The following is a 21,832-nucleotide window of genomic DNA, read 5'->3' on the forward strand; positions in this document are numbered from 1 at the left end:
GCATTAGGATACAGCAAGACATAGATAAACTGGAAAGTTGGATTAGAATGGTGACAGATGGAATATAATTCCGATAAGTATGAAGTAACACAATTTTGGGGTGGTCAAATTGTAGCAAAGCATATTGAGTAAATGGCTGGGACCTTCAGCATTTATGTGCAGAATAATCTTGGGGTGCGAGGCCCATAGCTCTTTCAAAGTGGTGACCCAGGTGAATAAAGTTGTGAAAAAGGTATTTGGTATATTTGTCTTCATGGGCTGAGCCATTGAGTATAAAAGTTAGGACATCATGTTGCACTTGTACACATCATAGGTTAAACTGCACTTATAGAGTATTGCATGCAGTGCTGGTTGCCATACAACAGAAAGGATATCGTAGCCGTAGAGAGGGTGCGGAATAGATTTAACCAGGATATTACTTTGAATGGAGCACTGTACAAATGTGGAGAGATTGGATAGGGTTGGTTGATTTGCATCAGAACGTAGGAGGCTGAGGTGTGATCTTATTGGGGTTTAAAAAATTATTCGAGACATAGATAGGATATATTCAGAACCAGTTTCCCAGAGCCTGGGAGTCTCAAGCTTGAGGACATGTTTTAAAGGAGACGGGAGAAAATTAAAGGAGATCTGAGGGTTAAGTTTTATTATGCAGTAGTGAATGTCTAGAATGAGCTGCCATAGGAGCATGTAGAGACAGGTACTATTACAACGTTTCAAAGGCATTTGGACAGGTGCTTGGATAGCAAAGATGTTGAAGAATACAGACCTAATGAGGGCAACTGGGATTTATTGTGGACAGGCGTGGATTAAAGAAGCCATTTCTCCACTGTACAGTTCTATGATTCTATGACAACCATTTATTATCAGTCCGTTTTCTCCCCTTCAACTGTTTATTTTAATCCGTCTCCACTGTCTCTTTTATTTCACAGGCCTCAGTTTAGTCAACCAGGCTTTTATGTGGGTCTTTATCCAGTGTTTCTGAAATTTTATATCATCAACATCTACCCCACAATCCTTTCATCAACCTTCTCTCCAAGAAAATATGGGATAATTTTGATTTAATAAAGGATTCAGCATGCTTTTTGAAGAGATTCTCATTATTTTTGAAGGGGTTAGACACAAAATGCTGGAGTAACTCAACGGGATAGGCAACATCTCTGGAGAGAAGGAATGGGTGATGTTTCGGGTCGAGACCCATCTTCTGACTGAGCTCCAGATGAAGAAGGGTCTCAACCCGAAACGTCACCCATTCCTTCCCTCCAGGGATGCTGCCTGTTCTGCTGAGTTACTCCAACTTTTGTGTCTATCTTCATTTAAACCAGCCTATAACATCCTGAAGCCGCGGTCTCCGGTAAGTGGCTGATTCAGGCACTCCAAGCCGCGGAGTTTGTTCGACCATCCCGACATCGGAGTTTCTATCATCCCGACGAGAGGGCCTGTACATCCGGCCATCCGTAGTGGCGACTACAGAGGGTTCATGGCCCCGACCATGGATGAACAAAGGAGGAGGACTGACTGAACTTTGTTGCCTTCCGCCACAGTGAACAATGCTGTCGTGGTTGTTTATGTTAGATTCTACTGTGTATTGTGTGTTCTTTTTTTAAATTGTGTCACTCCATGGCAAATTAATTTCACTGCACCTTAGTTGATGCATGTGACGAATAAATGTGTATTGTATTGCATCTGCAGTTCCTTCCTACACATTTTTGGAGGGGTAATTGGGAAGTTGAAAAGGATAATTGTCCCACTTGGCTGTCTTTCGCATGCCATTTACGCGACCTGCTAGTGTGTGAGTAGCATGTGGGTAGTGCGGGGACGGGTGGATGGAGTGGTGTGGAGGAGTGTGGAGTGGTGTGGAGGAGTGTGGATTTCGTTCGGCACAAAATCTTGGCGCTCCACCGGCCTGACGCTTAACTGACGGCCAAAGTGGGACAGGCCCAAGACCCTGGGGCAACGCAACGTCTCACCTCCAACAGCAGCAGAAGCAGGCAAACGATCGTCGAACTCAGCCTGGGGCTCACAGCCGTTGCGGTCCGGATCTGCCCCCACTCCTACCCCCAGAGCGGGGCCAAGAAGATTGAAGATAGACAATGGGTGACGTTTCGGGTCAAGACCCTTCTTTCAGACTGAAGAAGAATCTCGACCCGAAACATCAACCACCCCTTCTCTCCAGAGATGCTGCCGATACCACTGAGTTACTCCTGCATTTTGTGTCTATCTTCAAATGACGTCACGCGCTCCAGACGGCTGTGCGGGCGCACGATAACGCGTGCGACTCTCGCAGGACCGTCGCACGACCGTCACTCTCAGCCTGTTGCGTAAGTGACAGCCCAAGTGGGACAGGCCCTGTATTAACCGTAGTACAATAAAACTCCTTTGAGATATGGATCGTACCAGAGAACTGCAAAACTGCAAATGTTAATAAAAGCAAAAATAAATTTATCAATAACACATCAGTCAGTTTTATCCTGTTGATGTGGGATATGGTTTGAAACTTTAAACTAGGGCACAGAAGCAGGCCAGCAGTCCATGAACTTTAGGCTGGCTCTTTTGAGAGCAATTCATTCTGTCCCATTCCTCTGCTCTAACTTGGAGCCCAGCTGAATTAGTTTCCCTTAACTATCTATTCAATTCCCTTTTGAAAGCCCAGATTGATGCTACTTGCAGCGAGTTCCAAATTATAACGATAGTCTGTGTAAAAATAAATTTCTTCACGTCACTTAAATGTCTTGATCATGATCATTGAATCTTTGTCTTGGTCCTTGAATCATCCGTTAGAAAGAATAGCTGATGCTTAACCCACTTAAGCTCATAAAGATCTTGTACATGTCTATTAAATCCCACATGAACCTTCTTTACTTCAAGGAAAGCAGTTCCAGCTTTCCCACTCTAACCTTGCATCTTAATATCTCATTCCCTCAACCATGATATTAAATCAATTCTACACTCTCTTTAGAAATTTCAATCCTTTCTAAAAATGTGGTGACCAGAATTGGTTGCAATACTCCATTTGTAGCCTAACTGGAGTTCTGCGTAAGCTCAACAAAACCTTCATTTTCGTTTGTCTCTCCTTCAATTAATGAAGCAAAGTATCCCATATGGTATATTTGCCCAGCCATTTTCAAAGATTTATGCCCCTTGCCCAGACATGCCATTTGGAACCATGCCAAGTAATTTACATTACTGGTCCTCATTCTATCTACTGAAATATATCACTTAATTCCACATGTTATATTTCATCTGCAACTTGTCTGATCTATAGTTGATTACTATCTTCCTGACTTTTTAACAGCATCTCTATCATCAACAAATTTTACTCGACACTCCCATTTCCAAGTCATTTACAGCTATCAAATAAAGCTCTAGATGTAGGAGTGATCTCTGGGGAACTCCACAGTCTACCTTCCTCTGATCTGAGAAGCAAGCTTTTATCATGACTCTATTTTCTGTCCTTCAGTTAATTTTTTAATCCACGTCAGCATTGACTCTCTTGTTCCATGGGCTTCAATATTGTCAGCCAGTCTCTTATGTGTGTCTTTGCCTAATGTTTCTGGAGGTCTATATGGTTAATGCACACTGCAATCCTCTCATCAACCTTCTCCCCAAGAAAACCAAGGACAAAATTAAGAGTCAATGAAACGAGTGTCAACTAATGAAAGATAGACACAAAATGGGGTGTATGAATATTACTCATATCAAATTGAATAACTCAGCGGAACATGTAGCATCTCTGGAGAGAAGGAATGGGTGATGTTTTTGGTTGAGACCCTAAAGGGATCTATATTGATTTTTTTAAGGCATATTACAATTTTTGGAGGGGTGATAGGGAAGGTTAAAGAGGAGAACATTGATGATGTCCACATAGGGACTTTCAAAAAGTACGTGATAAAATGACGCATAAATGATACCACAGAATTGAGCATAAAAGGAAAATAGTAACGGATGAGAAATTGGCCAATGGGCAGGAAGCAGAAGGTCGAGGACCATAATTGTTTTTCAGGTTGTTGAAAGGTTTGCTGTGTTTATTCCCCACAGCAGGACCATGGGTCTCCTTCACGTGATTTAGACCAAGGTGTTCAGAGCCCAATTTCAAAATTTGCAGAAGGCATGCAATTTGGGGATGTGGTAAATGTAAGGACACTTTGAGACTGTAAAAGTCATAGACTGACAGAATGGGCTGTCACTGGGCAGCAAAAATGTAATTTAGAAAAATGATTCACTGGAATGGCTCCAGGAATGAGTGATTTCAGTTACTTGGACAGACTACAGAAGCTGGGTATAGTCTCTCTGGAGCAGAAAAGGTTGAGAAACAATTTGATATACTGTAAATGTTCAAAGATGATTTAGAGTCTGGAGATAGTGAATAAAGAGACACATGGTTCCTTTGATGGGCAGGTCAAGAAACAGATTTAATGCTATTGGCAAAAGAGTTGAAATATGAAGTGGGGTGGAACGGACATTTTCACAGAGTAATGGGCCTGTCTCACCTAGGCGATTTTTTGAGCGACTACAGGCGACTGCCACAAAATTTTCAACATGTTGAAAATTTTTCGGCAACAATTTTTGCTGTCGTAGGTGCTGTCGTAGGTTGTCGCCAGGTGTCGTAGGTGAATTCCATTAAAATTAGTCCCTGGCAGTCTGCTAAATAGTCGCCTAAGAGGGACAGGCCCTTGTCCTGATTGGCCAAAAGAATTGAGAAAAGCAGATTTGGATTATGGTTTCAAAAAGCAGTACTTGAAGAACATAATGATGGGGACTGAGCTAATTGATTTACTGTTACAAAATGTCGTAGATGACTTGATCAGCCAAATAGCTTGCTTGATGGCTGCAGTGATCCTATGATTGTGTGAGCAAGGCTTGTGCACCCTGAGGCAACCCTCAGTGCCTGACATATATCACCCTCTACTGTACAGATGGTTGTCTCTTGTGAGATGTATCCACTATCCTCGACTCCTAGAACCAGCCCACTTTCCTGTCTACAGGCACAGTGCCAGGAAAAGCTTTGTGGAAATACCATGTAGGGTTCTCAAGGTACAGGGTTCTCAAGCTACCCGAGTCATCCTATGCTACCTTCCAGACAGGGACTCTCAACACACAGTGTGCGAGCTCTACATTTCACAATCAGTTCCCGTGCCCACCCAAGAGAGAAAGGAAATGGAGAATCAGGAAGAAACAACTCTATCGGCACAGTGGCACAGCAGTAGAGTTACTGCCTTAGAGTGCCAGAGAGTCGGGTTCAATCCTGACTACAGGTGCTTTCTATAAAGAGTTTGCACGTTGCGCCTGTGACAATGTGGGTTTTCTCCGGGTGCTCCGTTTCCTCCCACACTGCAAAGACATAGAGGTTTGTAGGTTAGTTGGCTTCAGATAAATTGTAAGTTGTCCCTAGTGTGGAGGATGGTGTTAGCATACGGGATGATTGCTTTTGGCACGGACTGTGGGTTGAAGGGCCTGTTTCCACACTGTATCTCTAAAGTCTAAAAGTGGGAGGAGAGAGGAAAAGATTAGGAAGGTGAAAGAGAGAGCGAGGGTAATATTGGGAAGTTATGAAGCTGCACCCTCAGTGGGCATGCTGTCGGGACGGGGCCTATGTGGCTGAGTAGCCTATATGTCTGAGAGTTCAGCCCACCAATTCAAGGGATAAATGGAGGAAGCAGTCCATACCCAAATGTAGCAAGACTTTGCCACAATTTGTATTTGGACTACCAAAATCAATCAAACACACTTGCACTGGGGATTATGTAATCGGCTCGTGCATAAGCAGTTATTCATTTTGAACATGAGGCACAGTTTATCAACAAACTGGAATTTGGATCTGAATCCCTAAGTAAGGAACATTATTTCTGATGTTCATAAGGGATCTTTATTTCTGAGTTCCTTTCTGACTCTTAACGAAATATCAAACCATCTGCAGTGCCATAACCCACCATCCTATCGCTATTTCTTCACTCCCAGATGCCAATATTAACTCTACCCTCACCACTTAATGCCCCAAATTGATCCTCCATTTGTTTAGCAGGAACGCTCCTGCACAAAGTGCATTAGGTCATTTGTGGATTATATGGACAAGCATTGTGTGCATTGCAGCCTTAGAGTATTTCATGATAAATGTAATTGATATGTAGTGGACACAGAATCTAATACAAGTTGTCTTTCTTTTCCGTTTTTAAACTGTTATGGTTTGCAGGAACATCCTGGCAGGATACTTGTTAATGGAGTAAAGCAAATTTATAGGTTAACATGTAGTTTTGAGCTTCTTTAATGTTTGCATTAACAGATTTTATCTTAAAAGAATGAACTTGTATTGATATGGCAGCTTTTATGTCCCCAGGACACCTGGCACTACTTTACAGCAGAACAAAATTTATGTCATTATTTTTCTACTCTGGCAAAACACCACACGCAAATGAGCAGAAGATAGTCACACAACCAACAGTTAAATAGCGACCTGTTTGGATGATGTCAGTGGAGGGATATACATTGGCTAGGATAGCAGGGGAATTCTCTGCTCTTTAAATAAGTTCATAAATTCATGTTGCAGGAACAGAATTAGACCATTTGGCCCCAACAAATCTACCCTCACCACAAATCCATTTGGCTCCATGGCTGATCAATCTTTTCCTCTCAACACCATTCTCCTGCCTTCTCCTCATAACCCCACCCTTACTGATCAAGAATCTATCAATCTCCACCTTAAAAAATATCCATTAACTTGGCCTCCACAGCCTTCGGTGGCAATGAATTCCACAGATACACCACCCTGCGTCCAAATAAATTCCTTTCTAACGGTACGGTGCTTTATTCTGAGGCTAAGGCCTTTGGTCCAGACTCTTCCACTAGTGGAAACATCCTCTCCACATCAACTCTATCCAGGCATTTTGCTATTTGATAAGATTTCGCATGTTTAGCAGAGAGACTAGTTGGGGCCTCAATCCAAAAGCAGTAACCAGGTTTCTAGAGCAGGGTTCAATTTACCACATCTCTGGCTCCAATATAGGATTGTAGCTCCATTTGGAGAATTTAAAGAGATATATGGAAACATTTACTGAAATAATGACTCAAAAGTAACTGTAACTGTGTAACTGTCATACTTGTCCATTTGGGAAGAGCAGGACTGAAACCATCATGCCATCATGGCATCATCACCCTCTCTGCCACAGAGGGTAGTTGAGGCCTGTTCATTGGCTATATTTAAGAGGGAGTTAGATGTGGCCCTTGTGGCTAAGGGGATCAGGGGGTATGGAGAGAAGGCAGGTACGGGATACTGAGTTGGATGATCAGCCATGATCATATTGAATGGCGGTGCAGGCTCGAAGGGCCGAATGGCCTACTCCTGCACCTAATTTCTATGTTTCTATGTTTCTATCATGCGGAGTCAAAGTTCCCTAATATACGCTGTGAAAGGATTTGCTGCAACATAAATTCTGCAGTTTTGTTACAAGACATTCCAATAAATTGTGCTACTGAAAAATGTTGTAAAAGTATCAATTCCAGTGATCTACTTTATCACAACACGGCGGCAGGGTGGCGCAGCGGTAGAGTTGCTGCCTCACAGCACTTGCAGTGCTGGAGACCCAGGTTCGATCCTGACTACGGATGCTGTCACTACAGAGTTTGTACCTTCTTCCCGTGGGTTTTCTCTGAGATCTTCGGTTTCCTCCCACACTCCAACGACGTATTGGTTGGTAGGATAATTGGGTTGGTATAATTGTAAATTGTTCCTAGTGTGTGTATGGTAGTGTTAATGTGTGGGGATCATGTGGGGAAAATGTATTGGTCGGTGGGGACTCGGTGGGCCAAAGGGCCTGTTTCCGCGCTGTATCTGTAAACTAAACTAAACATACAATAACCAGCTGAGTCTAATAAATAATTACTTTTCCTTATTTGATATTCAATAACTTCACAGAAATGTGTAGGATAGACTTGCAGATGCTGGTTTAAATCAAAGGGAGACACAAAATGCTGGAGTAACTCAGCGGGTCAGGCAGCATCTCTGGAGAGAAGGAATGGGCGACTTCACCCATTCTTTCTCTCCAGAAATGCTGTCTGACCTACTGAGTTACTCCAGCATTTTGTGTCTAATGGGCCTGTCCCACTTAGGCGATTTTTCAGGCGACTGCCGTCGACTGTCGAGAAGAAGCCAGAGATACACGGCTGTGAAGTTCGGCGGACATTTAACATTACCGGTCGGTTATCCTTGGTTCTGAAAACAACTTCTTACATTTTTTTTCCCAATGAGCCAATGAAATTCACTGGTCAGCACCGGCTTCAATCTATGAGAACCTTCGACCTCCTGGCAACCCACTAGGACCTCCTGGCGACCCACCTACAGCACGTGAATTCTCGCTACTCTCCATGGCGGCTTCATTCTAGTCGCCGATAATTTTTCAACATGTTGGAAAATTCACGGTGACCATAAGGAGGCCATGACTAGTTCCCAGAATGCGGGAACTCCTCACGACCATGAAGGCAACTCCCCGGCAACCATCCATGACCATGTGGCGACGGCATAGTCTCCTGCAGTCGCCTAAAAAGTTGCCTGAGTTGGACAGGCCCATAACTTCACAGATATATTGCACTACAGACAACATTAAGCACAAAAATTACAACCATTCTAATTTGGATTTCTACTACATTCCTCCGCAAGGTCAAAATGCTCTGCTAGAGCTGTTTGTTATATATATATGTGCACTGAGATGTATTTCTACATTCATTAACTTTTAAATTTATAAGTATTTACAGAAATATGTCATTGCCATAAAGTTATATCATATAGTTAATTCGTATTTTTAAGTGATAGAAAATAGAAGGTACTTCACTAGGCCAACACTCCCAGCTTTGGGATCTAATTACAATCAATGAGCTTCATTCTGTAGCTGTAGGAGAAGCAACATTCGAGTCAAATCAAGTTGAGTTTATTGTCATATGTACAAGTACGGTGGAACAGAGCCACTGCTCTATGCTCATTGGAAAATGCTTAGCAGGAGGTCAGGGGAATTGGTTTGAGGGTGTTTTGAAAGTTTCCTTGAGGGATTGTCACATTCTCACTCATTTGTAGTAACTCTGGACAACGTAGCTCAAAATGGAGGAGCATACAGTGTGGCACTGAGAACTTTGAGTCCTTCCATTCCAAACATACAGAGGCCTTGTGTAAACAGTGGAAGGAACACCACACTATTCAAAGGACCCATTGTGTTCCCATCCCACTTGTAGACAAACCTGTAGATTCCCCATTGGCCTCATAAGCCATTTTAGAACACACTGGAGTGGAAGCAAGTTAGCCTTGATCCCAAGAGATAACTTGAGAACCAGCTAAAATGACACTGCAATTCAATAATCCAGATGTATTGTAATGTATTGTAATGTTATAATTTATTGTTATATACCTGACAACAATAACATTTTTTAGTAGACAAGATGATTATTACAGGCCATAAGAGGTTGACTATAGACACAAGCAAAGGTAGAGTTCATGATAAAAGCTCAGAACTACTAATGACCAATGACTAAATAAAATTATCAATCTTTGTGACCTTTCAAGCACAATTTATATTGTTAGTCGACAATCCCTCTGTACTCTCTTAATCTTTGCAACTGTACGTGCAAGTTATGGAGTGTGAACACACAAACATACATGTAAATATATATATATACCTCATGGAGTTGCACAAACAACTGAATGTCCGTTCTCACCAATAGAAGATATCCAATGAACTGGGTTTGCATGGTTAAATCATTAACAAATTTATCAATAACAGCTGATGCATGTTCTTTGGCCACGAAGATTAATGGCTGTTTGAGTATGGACATTTAACTTAGATAATTGGTATAAAGCTGTTATTTACTAAGAAAGAAGTTATTAAGTATCTCAGGAGTAAATTAACTCCTCTTTCATGCTGCTTTCTCCACTGGTTCTCAGTTAATGCGTTCTTCAAAATCCTCTTGTTTGGAAAGAACCAGAGGAGCCAGAAGCGTCCAGATGTAAAGGGAACTGCAGACCCAGCTAGAAGTAATCTTCATCCACACTGCAATCCAACTGCTTGAAATGCTCTTGAAATCGGGCCTATGACTGGGCATGGAATGCAAGGAAGCAACCGTCAATTATCTTAACTTTCTAGAATTTCATCAGAAAAAATGGCTTCATCATTATAAACTAAATTAATATTAGATGTTTAGATGTTTGGAGTTCACTTCAAACTTCTGCCATGAAATTATCCCACAGATAATTAGATACAAATGAATAATGTGTGTCTGATATTCCAAAACAACCATTGATCAACAGGGTAAATTTATCATCTCTGCTAAAAGATAGCATGACAATAAGCCAAACATATTGACTTGGAAGCACGGCTGTGAGGCACTCACATTCAACTCTAAACAGAGTATTACTGTGCTTCCAACTGAACTTGGGTGGCACGGTGGTGCAGCGGTAGAGCTATTGCCTTACAGTGCTAGAGACCCGAGTTCAATCCTGACTGGGTGCTGTCCCTGTAGTGTTTGTACATTCTCCCCGTGACCTGCGTGGGTTTTCTCCATGATCTGCGGTTTCCTCCCACAGTCCAAAGACATACAGGTTTTTAGGTTTGTTAATATTGACCAAATTAAAGATACTATAAAATGGAGGATCTTTGCATGTGCAAGGCCTGCTTGGCTTCTGTCTGTGGACAGTTACAGGCTGTGAATGGCGGCAGCTAGTCTGAGCCCTAGATTGATATGCAGGAAGGGGAAAGATCCAGATGTCCTCTTTATTGTTAAAATGTATGAGGACTTTGCAGAAGAGCTCAAATGTGTTGCAGATGCATGATCAGGATTGGCCGGCTACAAAGGGATTGTAAATACTGTTAATAATGTTGCAGGATGTTTGTGCTGCTGTTTGATGATTGGCTGAAGTGTGAGCCTTGTTTGAATTGTTGGCATTACCTGGGAGAATGTTGCGTTATTTGATTAATTGACTTCCTTCCAGAAGCTTCTGTAAAAACATTTTAATGGGACATTTTGTAATTGGGTTGGGGAACTGTCAATAACATTTTAATGTAATTGATATGTGTGATTGGCTTGTTGCGGCGCCACCCCCATGTAGTTCTGCCTCACAGAGTTCGGTAACCCCCACGAGGATTGTTGCCGATCTTCTGGAGAGGCGCTTGGGACTGCATGACCTTTTGGAGGTATCTGCTTGCACGAGGCTGAAGGGCTTGGACAAGCAGAGACAAGGATCGAACCCGTGGTGGTTAGGTATTGTATAAGGCATTTGTTATTGTTTCATAAAATAAAGTTTAGTGGTCCAGTGCTTGACAGTGTTTTATTGAACTAGACTAAGGCGGGTAAGCTTCAGGAGCATATTTACAGGTTGACACAAAATGCTGGAGTAACAGCGGGTGAAGCAGCATCAATGGAGAGAAGGAATGTGTGACGTTTCGGGTCGAGACCCTTCTTCGGGTTGAGACCCTTCTGGGTTAATTGGCTTAATATAAATGTAAAGTTGTCCCTAGTGTGTGTAGGGGAGTGTTAAGGTTAAGGGATCGCTGGTCGGTGTGGCCTCGTTGGGCTGAAGGGCCTGTTTCTGTTCTGTATCTCTAAAATAAACTTCCTCAACATAGCCGGCTCCCTCCTGCCTGGTGAAACCTCGCGCAATACACGATCTTGAAACAGTATAGATTTGAAACCTATGTCTTTAAATGCTAAGAAAATGGCACAAGATTTTGCCGTAAAGCTATAATTTTTTCTCTTACCTGTGCCAATTGGTCAGTGTCATCATAACATACATGGATGCCAGAAAAAGAATAAAGTGGAAAAAAGAGTAACTGTAATGAACCCCTTCCTTTTCGTTGTCCTGAAAGCGATGCACTTCTTCGCATCCCTCCTGGATGGATATATTTTCCAAAGATCCAGCATCAGGATTATTGATGGAGTTGACAAGCCTCTGTGTGCAGCTTGACTTCCTAATGCTGACAAAGCAAAATATCAATAGAATTAGTTACAAAATCAATAGTGCTCAGTTTTAATAAGCTGTGGCTATACAACACACCAAAGGGCTTAGTATCGGGGGGAAAGTAGGGACTGGATGAACAAATTAATTAAATCCACTTAAACACTGCAATGCCTCTAAACTTATGCACCTTCTTATCTCTGTAGACTTCCTTTAACTTTTTCCACAGTTGTACTCACTGGACAACCTGTTGCTGATAGTTACTGTCACATATCTGTATGTTATATACAAATCTGTACTTGTATGTTCTAAGTGTATCCAAGTATCAGCCCAAATGCTGCAATTGTACATTTTATGGGATGCTCAAATATTCTCTTTTTCTTTCCCTTAATAAATTTGAATAATTAAATGCAACTGCAGTGAAGATTAAACAAGGATGTTGCCAGGACTTGAGAGCCTATGCTGTAGGAAGAGATTGGGCAGGCTAAGACTTTATTCTGTGGATCGCATGAAGATGAGGAGTGATCTTGTAGAAGTGTATCAAATCATGGGGAAATAGAGAGGGTGAATGCACAGTCTTTTATCCAGAGTAGAGGAATCGAGAACCAGAGGACATAGGTTTAAGGTGAGGGAGGAAAGATTTAATATTACATGGGGCAACTTTATCTCACAGAGGGTGGTGGATAAATGAACAAGCTGCCAGAGGAAATAGTTGAGGCATTTGGACAGGTACATGGATAGGAAAGGTTTAGAGGGATATGGGCAAAATGCAGGATATCCAACAAGCGTAGATGGGAAAGTTGGGCTGAAGGGCCTGTTTTCATGTTGTATCATTCTATGACCCTAACAACTGCTTTTAATCTTCCCTCCTGAAAGGAAAACAATAGTCTGTTCAATCCTGCCTGGATGTCCTAGTAATTATTTTGTGATCAAAAATGTGAGCAGTGGTCAAGGTATCATCATTCTCAGGTCATATCGCCTTCTCTTAATATTACTATAAGGAGTGCAGTTTAATTCCACTATCACTAATTTTATATGGGACTACAGAACACATAGAATTCAACAAAAGCATTTGTGCAAATCTAAAGAAGTTGGGGGTTTATCATTACCTAACTTTATGTATTACTACTGGGCAGTGCATATTAAGAACATAATGTACTGGCTGGATAGTTCCACTCAGCAGTTGGAGTGGATAAGAATGGAGAAAGAGGAGTGCTATCCGCACGATATAGGAACGATCCTGCTCTCACCGATAAAATTGAATAGTATAATATATAAGAAGAACCCAATTATTCACAATATAATAAGAATTTGGAAAAAAATAAAAGTATCCTTGAAATTAAATAATTTATCAGTACTAACCCCACTATTGAACAACCCCGCATTCAAACCTTCTCTCATCGACAACACATATCAACAATGGGATAGATTGGGGATTAGGAAAGTAGGGGATATGTATGAAGTGGGCAAACTGTTATCATTTCAACAATTAAAATTTAAATTGAAGGATTATCAATATTTTAAATATATACAGGTATGTGACTTTATGAAGAAATATACACACAGATAACAAACTATATATTTAGATCCTTTAGAAGAAGCAATGAATATTAAGGCTGATTCACAAAAATTAATATCATACTTTTATAATAATATATTAAATAGAGAATCACCCTCAACAGAAGCATTAAGGGAAGATTGGGAACATGAGCTAATGATAAAGATCTCGAAGGATAGATGGGAAAAGTATTTGATGAATACACATAACTGTTCTATTAATGCAAGACATAATTTAATTCAATTCAAATTATTACATATACTATATTATTCAAAAACGAGGTTGAATAAATTTTATCCAAACGTCTCTCCCAGATGCGATAAATGTTTGTTTCAAAACGCTAATATAACACATTCATTTGTAGGATGTTCAAAGTTGAATAAATTTTGGAGTGATATATTTGATATATTTACAAAGCTTTTCAAGTCAAGAATAGAACCCAAAACGGAATGGATTATATTTGGAATAATAGGAGAAGATACCAATTTAAATAAAGATCAAAATGTTTTTTTTAATTATGGGTTAATAATTGGAAAGAAATTGATACTTGAATTTTGGAAAAATACAACCATACCAACTGTTAAAATGTGGATTAGGAATATGATGGACATAGCACGCCTTGAAGAAATGAGACTCCGACTAATAGATAAATATGACCAATTCTTAAGGAGTTGGTCTCCTTTCATCGACTTTTTGGAATCATGTGATGCGGCGGTACCGTAAAGATTGCTGATTTCAGTTCATGACGCAGATAGATCTACATCTCCGAATACAGATTTGAAAAATTCTCTTTTAAGGGGCCTTCTCTTCTATTTCTACTTTCCACTTTTTCTCTTTCTTTTTTATTTTTTATATACACACTTCACGTTTTTCTACTCTCTACCATCTATTTTTCCACTTTTTCCTCTTTCTATTGTTTTCTTTTTCTTGTCTTGCTTACTTCCTTCTCATAACATAAAACTAGAGGTTGTACATAGAATGGATTACGGTATTGCATAGTTGGCACCTAAAATTAGGTTCCACTGTACTGTTTTGTGCTGTATTAACTTCTAATAAAATAAACAAAACAAAAGGAGTGCAGTTTAATCATAGAAACATAGAAATAGGTGCAGGAGTAGGTCATTCGGTCCTTCGAGCCAGCAGCACCATTCAATATGATCATGGTTGATCATCCAAAATCAGTCCAATCTGTACCTCAGACTTCCATAATAGAGTAGACTTAGTTCCTGCAGGTAACATACAATTTTTAACATTATAGTTTATAGAAGCCACAATGTGCAGAGCATGTTCTTCGCCAATGTTGAAAATTGTTGGCAGTGAATTTTACATTTCCTAAAATGCCAAATTTTGGTTAGATTCAGTTTAAAGAATAAGCATGGAAATAGGCTTTTCGGCCCAAGTGCTTCCCGATCATCAATCAACCTATATACTTGCTCAATTATACCCCACTTTCACACCCTATACATTAGGGGCAATTGACAGAGGTCAATTAACCTACAAACCCGCACGTCTTTGGAATGTGAAAGGAAACTGGATCACCTGGAGGAATTCCATGTAGTCACAGGGAAAACATGCAAACTCCACACAGACAACACCCAAGGTCAGGATCAGCTCTGATCCTTTGAGGCAGCAGCTCTACCGCTGCGCCTCAGTGCCGTCCGTGGACTGAGATAATCCAATGGATATTGATCCATTCCTTTTGGCATCACCTGAGGAAGGTGAAGACATTGTAGAGAAGATTGGAGATTTATTGGTTCATGCAGAGATATCACTAAGGTCCATTGAATCCATGACAAATAAATTCAGAGACTAATGGAATGTAACCTTTTCTTTCAAATTTCGTTGAAGAAGTGACGCTGCATTTATTGAGAATGCATTGGAAATCAGATTCTGTGCAGATTTTGGCACTGTATCCCAGGAAGCAGAACAACACACGGTTGTGAAGTGGTAAATTGTAGGAGTGGTTGTATTAAATGCTGTGGCTCTGAACATGACTGAGTATTGGTCATTTTTAAATATTTCAATAACACCAAGTAGTACACCAAGAACTTAGAAAACAAGAGTGAGTACATTATTCTAGTTCAATAACAGTGATCCTTACTCCATATATAAAATGTAAGGAGACATATGTGAGTCTGGAGACACCAGAATGAGTAGATGGTTGAATGTTGATCAAAAAACAAACTGCGGGAAAAACTTAGCAGGTTAGACAACATCTATGAAAGGAAATATGGTGTTTGGGCCATTTCTTCAGCCTAATCAACACCCGTCTATTTCCCTCCACAGATGCTTCCTGGCTGCTGATTACCTCCAGCAGTTTTTTTTTGCTCAAGATTCCAGCATGTGCAGTTTCTGGTGTCTCCATTTTACGGCTCCGCTGTGAAATCCTCTCAAAATATGCCCATCAATATGTTTAAGAAGGAACTGCAGATGCTGTTTTTAACCGAAGATAGACATAAAAAGCTGGAGTAACTCAGCAACTTTGTGCTGGAGCAACTTCTTCAGACAAAGGGTCTCGATCCGAAACGTCACCCGTTCCTTCTCTCCAGGGATGCTGTCTGGCCCGCTGAGCTACTCCAACACTTTGTGTCTATCTTGTCTTCTCCCAATTTTGCTAGCCCTTGCTGTCTCCTCCCCTTCCTTAACCCTCGAGCTGTCTCCTCCCATCCCCCTGACCTCGGGTTCCTCCTCCTCCCTTTTTCCTTCCTTCTCCCCCCCCCCACCCCCCATCAGTCTGAAGAAGGGATTCGGCCCGAAACGTCGCCTATTTCCTTCGCTCCATAGATGCTGCTGCACCCGCTGAGTTTCTCCAGCAATTTTGTGTACCTTTTGTCTTCTTGACAATACTGGCTGCTATTGTCTAAAGTAATGCAGAAGCCCAGCATAATAGTACACTGGCAAAAATCAGAATCAAATTTATTTGTCATTTGGACCCCTGGAGGTCCAAACGAAATGCCGTTTCTGCAGCCATACATTACACACACAAATAGACCCCAGACACAACATAATTACATTTAACATAAACATCCATCACATAACTGTGATGGAGGCAAATAAACTTCTCTCTCCACTGCACTCTCCCCCCCCCCCCCCCCCCCCCTGTCAGAGTCAAAGTCATGGCCCTCGGCTGGCAATGGCGATTGTCCCGTGGCCATTATAGCCACGCAAACATACCAACGCAAATAATACTCTGAAGAAAGGACACGACCTAAAACGTCACCTATCCATTTTCTCCAGAGATGACCCGCTGATGTACTCCAGCATTTTGTATCTATCTTTCAAATAATACACACGTTACCTTAAATATAAGATGCAAATAAGAAACAAGACCAATCCGGCAGTGCTTTGGAAATCCCATCTCAGTCCTGTGTTTGAGGCATCAGTTGTGATTGCAGTGTTGTTATCAAAGTCGGTGCTGGAAAATGTCTGCTCAAAAAAGCTCATTATCTTGGGATTGCATTTATCATCTGAAAGCAAAATACAACCAAAGGTTACATTTGCCGTGACATAAAGCTCATAAGTTAATCATCAAAAAATTATTTGGCATTCATTAACAATTCTATGATTCATGAATTCTATCCAGAAGTACTCACCCCACCATAGTTCACTGACTAGCTTCACTGTCCTTCTGATTAATTTTACTGATTGTATGCCTCCTTGTCACCTTTCCCTCAGCTAACAATGAACCATTCTATACTTCCTTAGCATTGTTTGCTTTGATCTGTCATTTTCACACCTTACCCTTCCATATCTCTCGTCTACTGTTATATTCAAGGGCTAAAAAACTCACAAACTGCATGGTGTCCAGAACCCGAAGTGTATTTATTACAAGCTAAAATTGGCTGCTGCTAAAACCCTGCAGATTCCTCAGGGACCCTCCCTGAGGAAACATTTATTTCGAGACAGAGCCCTCTAGTGGTGACTCCAGGCCACAACACTTTTCCCTCCTTGTAAATGATGGTGATCTATACAAGTCCAATTATCCACCCAAATATGCCCATATGCAATCAGTCCAAAATAACAGCTCAGTGAACATAATGTTTATGGGTTCACAGCTGATAATTGTGCAGATACTGAGGTCTCCTCTTCTGTCGCTGAGAGCGTGGAGCGGGAATAGACTGCTCTGTTGTATGCTCTGCTGTTTCGTGACCACAATCACTATCTTGACTGACTGGAAAGGAAAAGTGTCTAATTTGTCTTCTTCCTGTCCCTGTCTACTTGCAATTAGACGCCTCGCGTTCCATCTGGTATCATCTTGGAGGAGGTGCGCGTTCTCGCCGAATCTCCATTTAATCTGTATCGGCTTGGAGAGTGCGCTTGCGAGCTTATGCTGTCTGTTTGGGCGGCTGATTCGTATCCAGTCGCCGACCTTGAACCGCGGCCCTCGTACTCTGCATTTGGCATCACAGTATGCTTTCCCTTTTGGTTGTCTGTGTGCTATCATTTCTGCCCTCGCTTTTTTGTGTCTGGATTTAGGTGCGATGATGGTTGAAGAGCATTCAGTTTTGTTCGCAGGTTTCGCCCTATCATCAGCTCTGCTGGCGTTTTCCCAGTCAACGTGTGTGGTGTGGATCTGTAGGATCGGAGGAGGATATGGATTGACTGTTCGAACGTTTTCCCCTCCGACATGCTCACTTTTATGCTTTCCTTGATCATGCGATTGAATCGTTCAACCCCGCCGTTCGATTGGGGGTTGTATCTCGACGTCCGCTGATGTTGAATGTCTTAACTCGCGAGGAAAGTGGAGAACTGTTCAGATATGAACTGAGGGCCGTTGTCAGTTGTTATGACTTCCGGCAGTCCCCACTTAGTCAACATCTTTTTGAGAATCGCGATAATCGAGCTTGTTGTGACTGAGAAAGTAGTTACGATCTCAGGCCCCTTGCTGTGGAGAACATGTACTACAAGTAGAAACCGCTGGCTTCTTGGCGCAGCTTGCACCTCTCCGAAGATGTCGACTTGCAAGTGTGTCCATGGTTTGTCCGGCCATGGGATTGGCTGAAGAGGAGCAGGACATGGTTTTGTTGCTTTCTCACTAATTGTGCATGCTTCACAATTTTTTACGAAATCTTCTATGCGACGGTATATTGCTGGCCACCAAACTGCCTCGCGACACCGTTGTTTCATCCTTACAATGCCCAGGTGTCCTTCATGTGCCAGTTGTAACACGCAGTGTTGCAGTGATTTGGGTATAACCACTTGAGTTCCGCGTGTGACACATGTATCGTCAACCACAGTCAGTTTGTGGCATACCGGGTGGTACGGAACCAAGTCGTCTGCTATCTCCTTGGGCCAGTCTGTCCTGAGATACTGGCAGATGATTTGCAGTGTGCCGTCAGCTGCCGACTCTGCTTGCAGCTCTCCCCGCATCACTAGGTTCGCCATCACGTGCAAAATTACCGCGAGAATGTATTTGTCTATGTCGCTTGAAACGTCGCTATCATGTGTGCTTGCGGGTGCCACCGTTGGGACGCGATTGAGCATGTCTGCGATGCGATTGCGTGAACCTGCGAGGTATTTTACTTTGAAGTTGTACCGGTGAAGGCGATCAAGCATTCTGTAGATCCTGAGCGGATGGTGTCCTGAGCCTGACATGTCCAGCAACATAGTTAGTGCTTTGTAATCTGTACGGAGAGTCAATTGTCTCCCTTTTAGGTATACGTGCCAGTGCTCACACGCGTATATGCACGCTAATGCTTCGCGTTCTCCGGTGGAGTACTTGTGTTCCGTTGCAGTCAAGGGATGGGACGCGAATGCGATCGGTTGTTCGCTTCCATCGATAACCTGTGAGAACACTGCTCCGATCGCTATACCGGAAGCATCTGTTGTGACGTACGTTTCCGCACTTGGGTCGATGTATGCGGGAACAGGCGGAGATGCTATTTTGTCTTTCAGCGTGTTGAACGCGAAGTCCTGCTCATCCGTCCATTCCCAATGTGTGTCTTTCCGTAGCAGTTTCTGTAGCGGTTCTGCGATCTGCGCGTACTGCGGCACAAACTTGCGGTGGTGCCCAGAAATGACGCTAGCTCTTTCACGTTAGTTGGGGCGGGGAGCGCATTGATGGCTTGGACATTGTCCTGAGTAGACTCAACTCCAGTCGCTGTCACTCTGTACCCGAGAAAGTAAACCTCGGATGCTGTAAATGTACACTTTGCTACATTGAGCATCAAGTTGTGTTGCGCGAGCCAAGCTAACTCTGCATGCAGTCGTCGATCGTGTTCCTCCTTGTCCCTTCCATGGACCACGAAACATCATCGAGGAGATTGAGTGCTCAGTCAATGGCTGCCAGAACCTACGCCACAATTTTTTGAAATGCGCTAGGAGCTGAACACAGTCCATACGGCATCCTACAGTACTGAAATACTCCTTCATGTGTAATCAAGTAAGTAGTAAGTTTTATTTATATAGCACGTTTTAAGTCAACTCGCATTGCCACCAAAGTGCTTTACATAAATTAAATAATCTTTCCATACAAACCATAGATAAAGGTTAAAAAAAAATGAATAAAATGGACACATTATAGAGTTCAACACAAACGTCCCCCCACAGCAGAATCAAAAATTTCCACTGTGGAGAAAGGCACCAGAAAGTTAAGTCCTCTTCCTCTGTGAAACACCTGAGGTCGGGGCCCATTTGTGGCCGTGCAGCCAGTCTGATGATTTTCAGGGCCATCTTGCCGTGAAGATTGAACTTCGGCGTCGGGTGAAACATTCCTCAGCGGCTTGGAAAAGTCTGGAGCAGCTGCCTCCTCCCTGGAGACCGGGGCACTCGTAGTCCTCAGGCCGCGCCGGTTGGAGCTCCGAACCCGGCGAACTCAATCCCAGGCTCCGCGGCGCTCCAAATCCAGCACCGCCCGCAGCCGCACGCCCGCAGCCCCAGCTCCGCGATGTTGGGATCGACAGCCACAGCGCTCTGGAGCTTACCGCATGGCAACCCGGCAAGGCATCGCCCGCTCCGTGTTGGTATCCCAGCGCTGCGCCACCGCTGCCAAAGCTGTAGTCCCAGCTGGTCCCGACAGGAAACGCTGCTCCATTTTCGATGGTAGGCCGCGAGGACGGGGCGAAGAAGCAGCTTGGAGGGATGCTGCTTCTCCGACCAAGTAGGTGACTAAGAATCAATGCTGACAACTGCCGACTGCATTCTGCTAGTGGTACCTGAAGATAGCTTTGGCGCATGTTCAGTTTTGTGAACACCATTGAACCGTGGAATGACGCAGCTAGCTCTTGTATTGTTGGCAGAGGGTATTTGTCCGGAATGATGGCTTTGTTGACCGATTTAAGATCGATGCATAGCCTGAGTTCACTGTTCTTGTGTCGCGCGATGACCAGATTCGATATCCAAGGGGATGAATCGATGTGCTCAATGATACCATCCTTTTCGAGTCGTTTCTGTTCCATTGAGACTTCCGCGCGAATGGAAAATGGTAGACGCCGTAGGCGTTGCGAAACAGGCCGGACTGATGTGTCTACACGAGGTGCGTGGCAGTATCCTTTAACTATCCCAAAACCCGAGAAAAGGGAGGGGTACTCATGCCTATAGTCCGCGTTGCTGATCACATGATATGATATGCCATTTATTGTCACTATACATGTACAGTGAAACTGAAAGCTGCTCGTACTCAGTGCATACATACAATTTAGCACAAAAAACAAGAAACAGAAAAAACAAAAAACAGAAGGGAGATGGGGGGGGGGGAAATAGGTGCACAAATTCTGCGGCGCTACATACATATATACATATATACAGATGGAAGTCCGTGTTGGGCGGTGTAGTCAGTGCATGTGTGAATTTGAATTTATAGTAGTTATAATTCTCGGAAAGCAACTATTCCTGAGTCTGTTTGTCCTGGATTTGATGCACCTATAGCGCCTTCCAGAGGGCAGCAGGTCGAACAGTCCAAACGCAGGATGGGAGCTGTCTTTGATGATCTTCTTTGCCCTGCTAAGGCAGCGGGAGGTGTAGATGTCCATCAGGGAGGGGAGAGGGTAGCCAATGATCCTCTGCGCTGTCCTGGTTACCCTCTGAAGCCTCTCCCTGTCTGCCATGGTGCAGCTGCCATACCATGCTGTAATTCAGTATGTCAGCAGGCTCTCGATGGACGAGCGGTAGAAGGTCAGCAGCAGGTTAGAGTCCAGGTTGTGCTTCCTGAGGACCCTCAGGAAGTGCAGCCGCTGCTGAGCCTTCTTGATGACCGCTGTCGTGTTGTCCGTCCAGGAGATGTCAGCAGCGATATGGACGCCGAGAAACCGGAAGGTGTTGACCCTCTCCACACACTCGCCGTTGATGTGTAGGGGGGCTAAGTCGGTGCTGTGCCTCCTGAAGTCGACAATGAGCTCTTTTGTTTTCCT

At 42.9% G+C, this 21,832-nt stretch overlaps 1 protein-coding gene across 2 annotated transcripts in view; it reads right to left on the reverse strand.

The window, feature by feature from the left end:
- Nucleotides 1-9,361: 9,361 nt before the first annotated feature.
- Nucleotides 9,362-21,832, reverse strand: part of LOC129696529 (serine incorporator 1-like) — an 84,701-nt gene continuing 72,230 nt past the window's right edge. For both annotated transcript variants that reach the window (XM_055634532.1, XM_055634533.1), the window contains 3 exons: nt 16,783-16,951; nt 11,730-11,945; nt 9,362-10,069 (listed from right to left, as the gene is read on the reverse strand). In XM_055634532.1, the coding sequence (XP_055490507.1) occupies nt 9,916-10,069; nt 11,730-11,945; nt 16,783-16,951 (539 nt within the window). In that variant the 3' untranslated portion in view covers nt 9,362-9,915. The remainder of the gene's footprint in view (nt 10,070-11,729; nt 11,946-16,782; nt 16,952-21,832) is intronic.

Source organism: Leucoraja erinacea, chromosome 4 (genome assembly GCF_028641065.1).
Source record: "Leucoraja erinacea ecotype New England chromosome 4, Leri_hhj_1, whole genome shotgun sequence".
NCBI classification, from domain to species: domain Eukaryota; kingdom Metazoa; phylum Chordata; class Chondrichthyes; order Rajiformes; family Rajidae; genus Leucoraja; species Leucoraja erinaceus.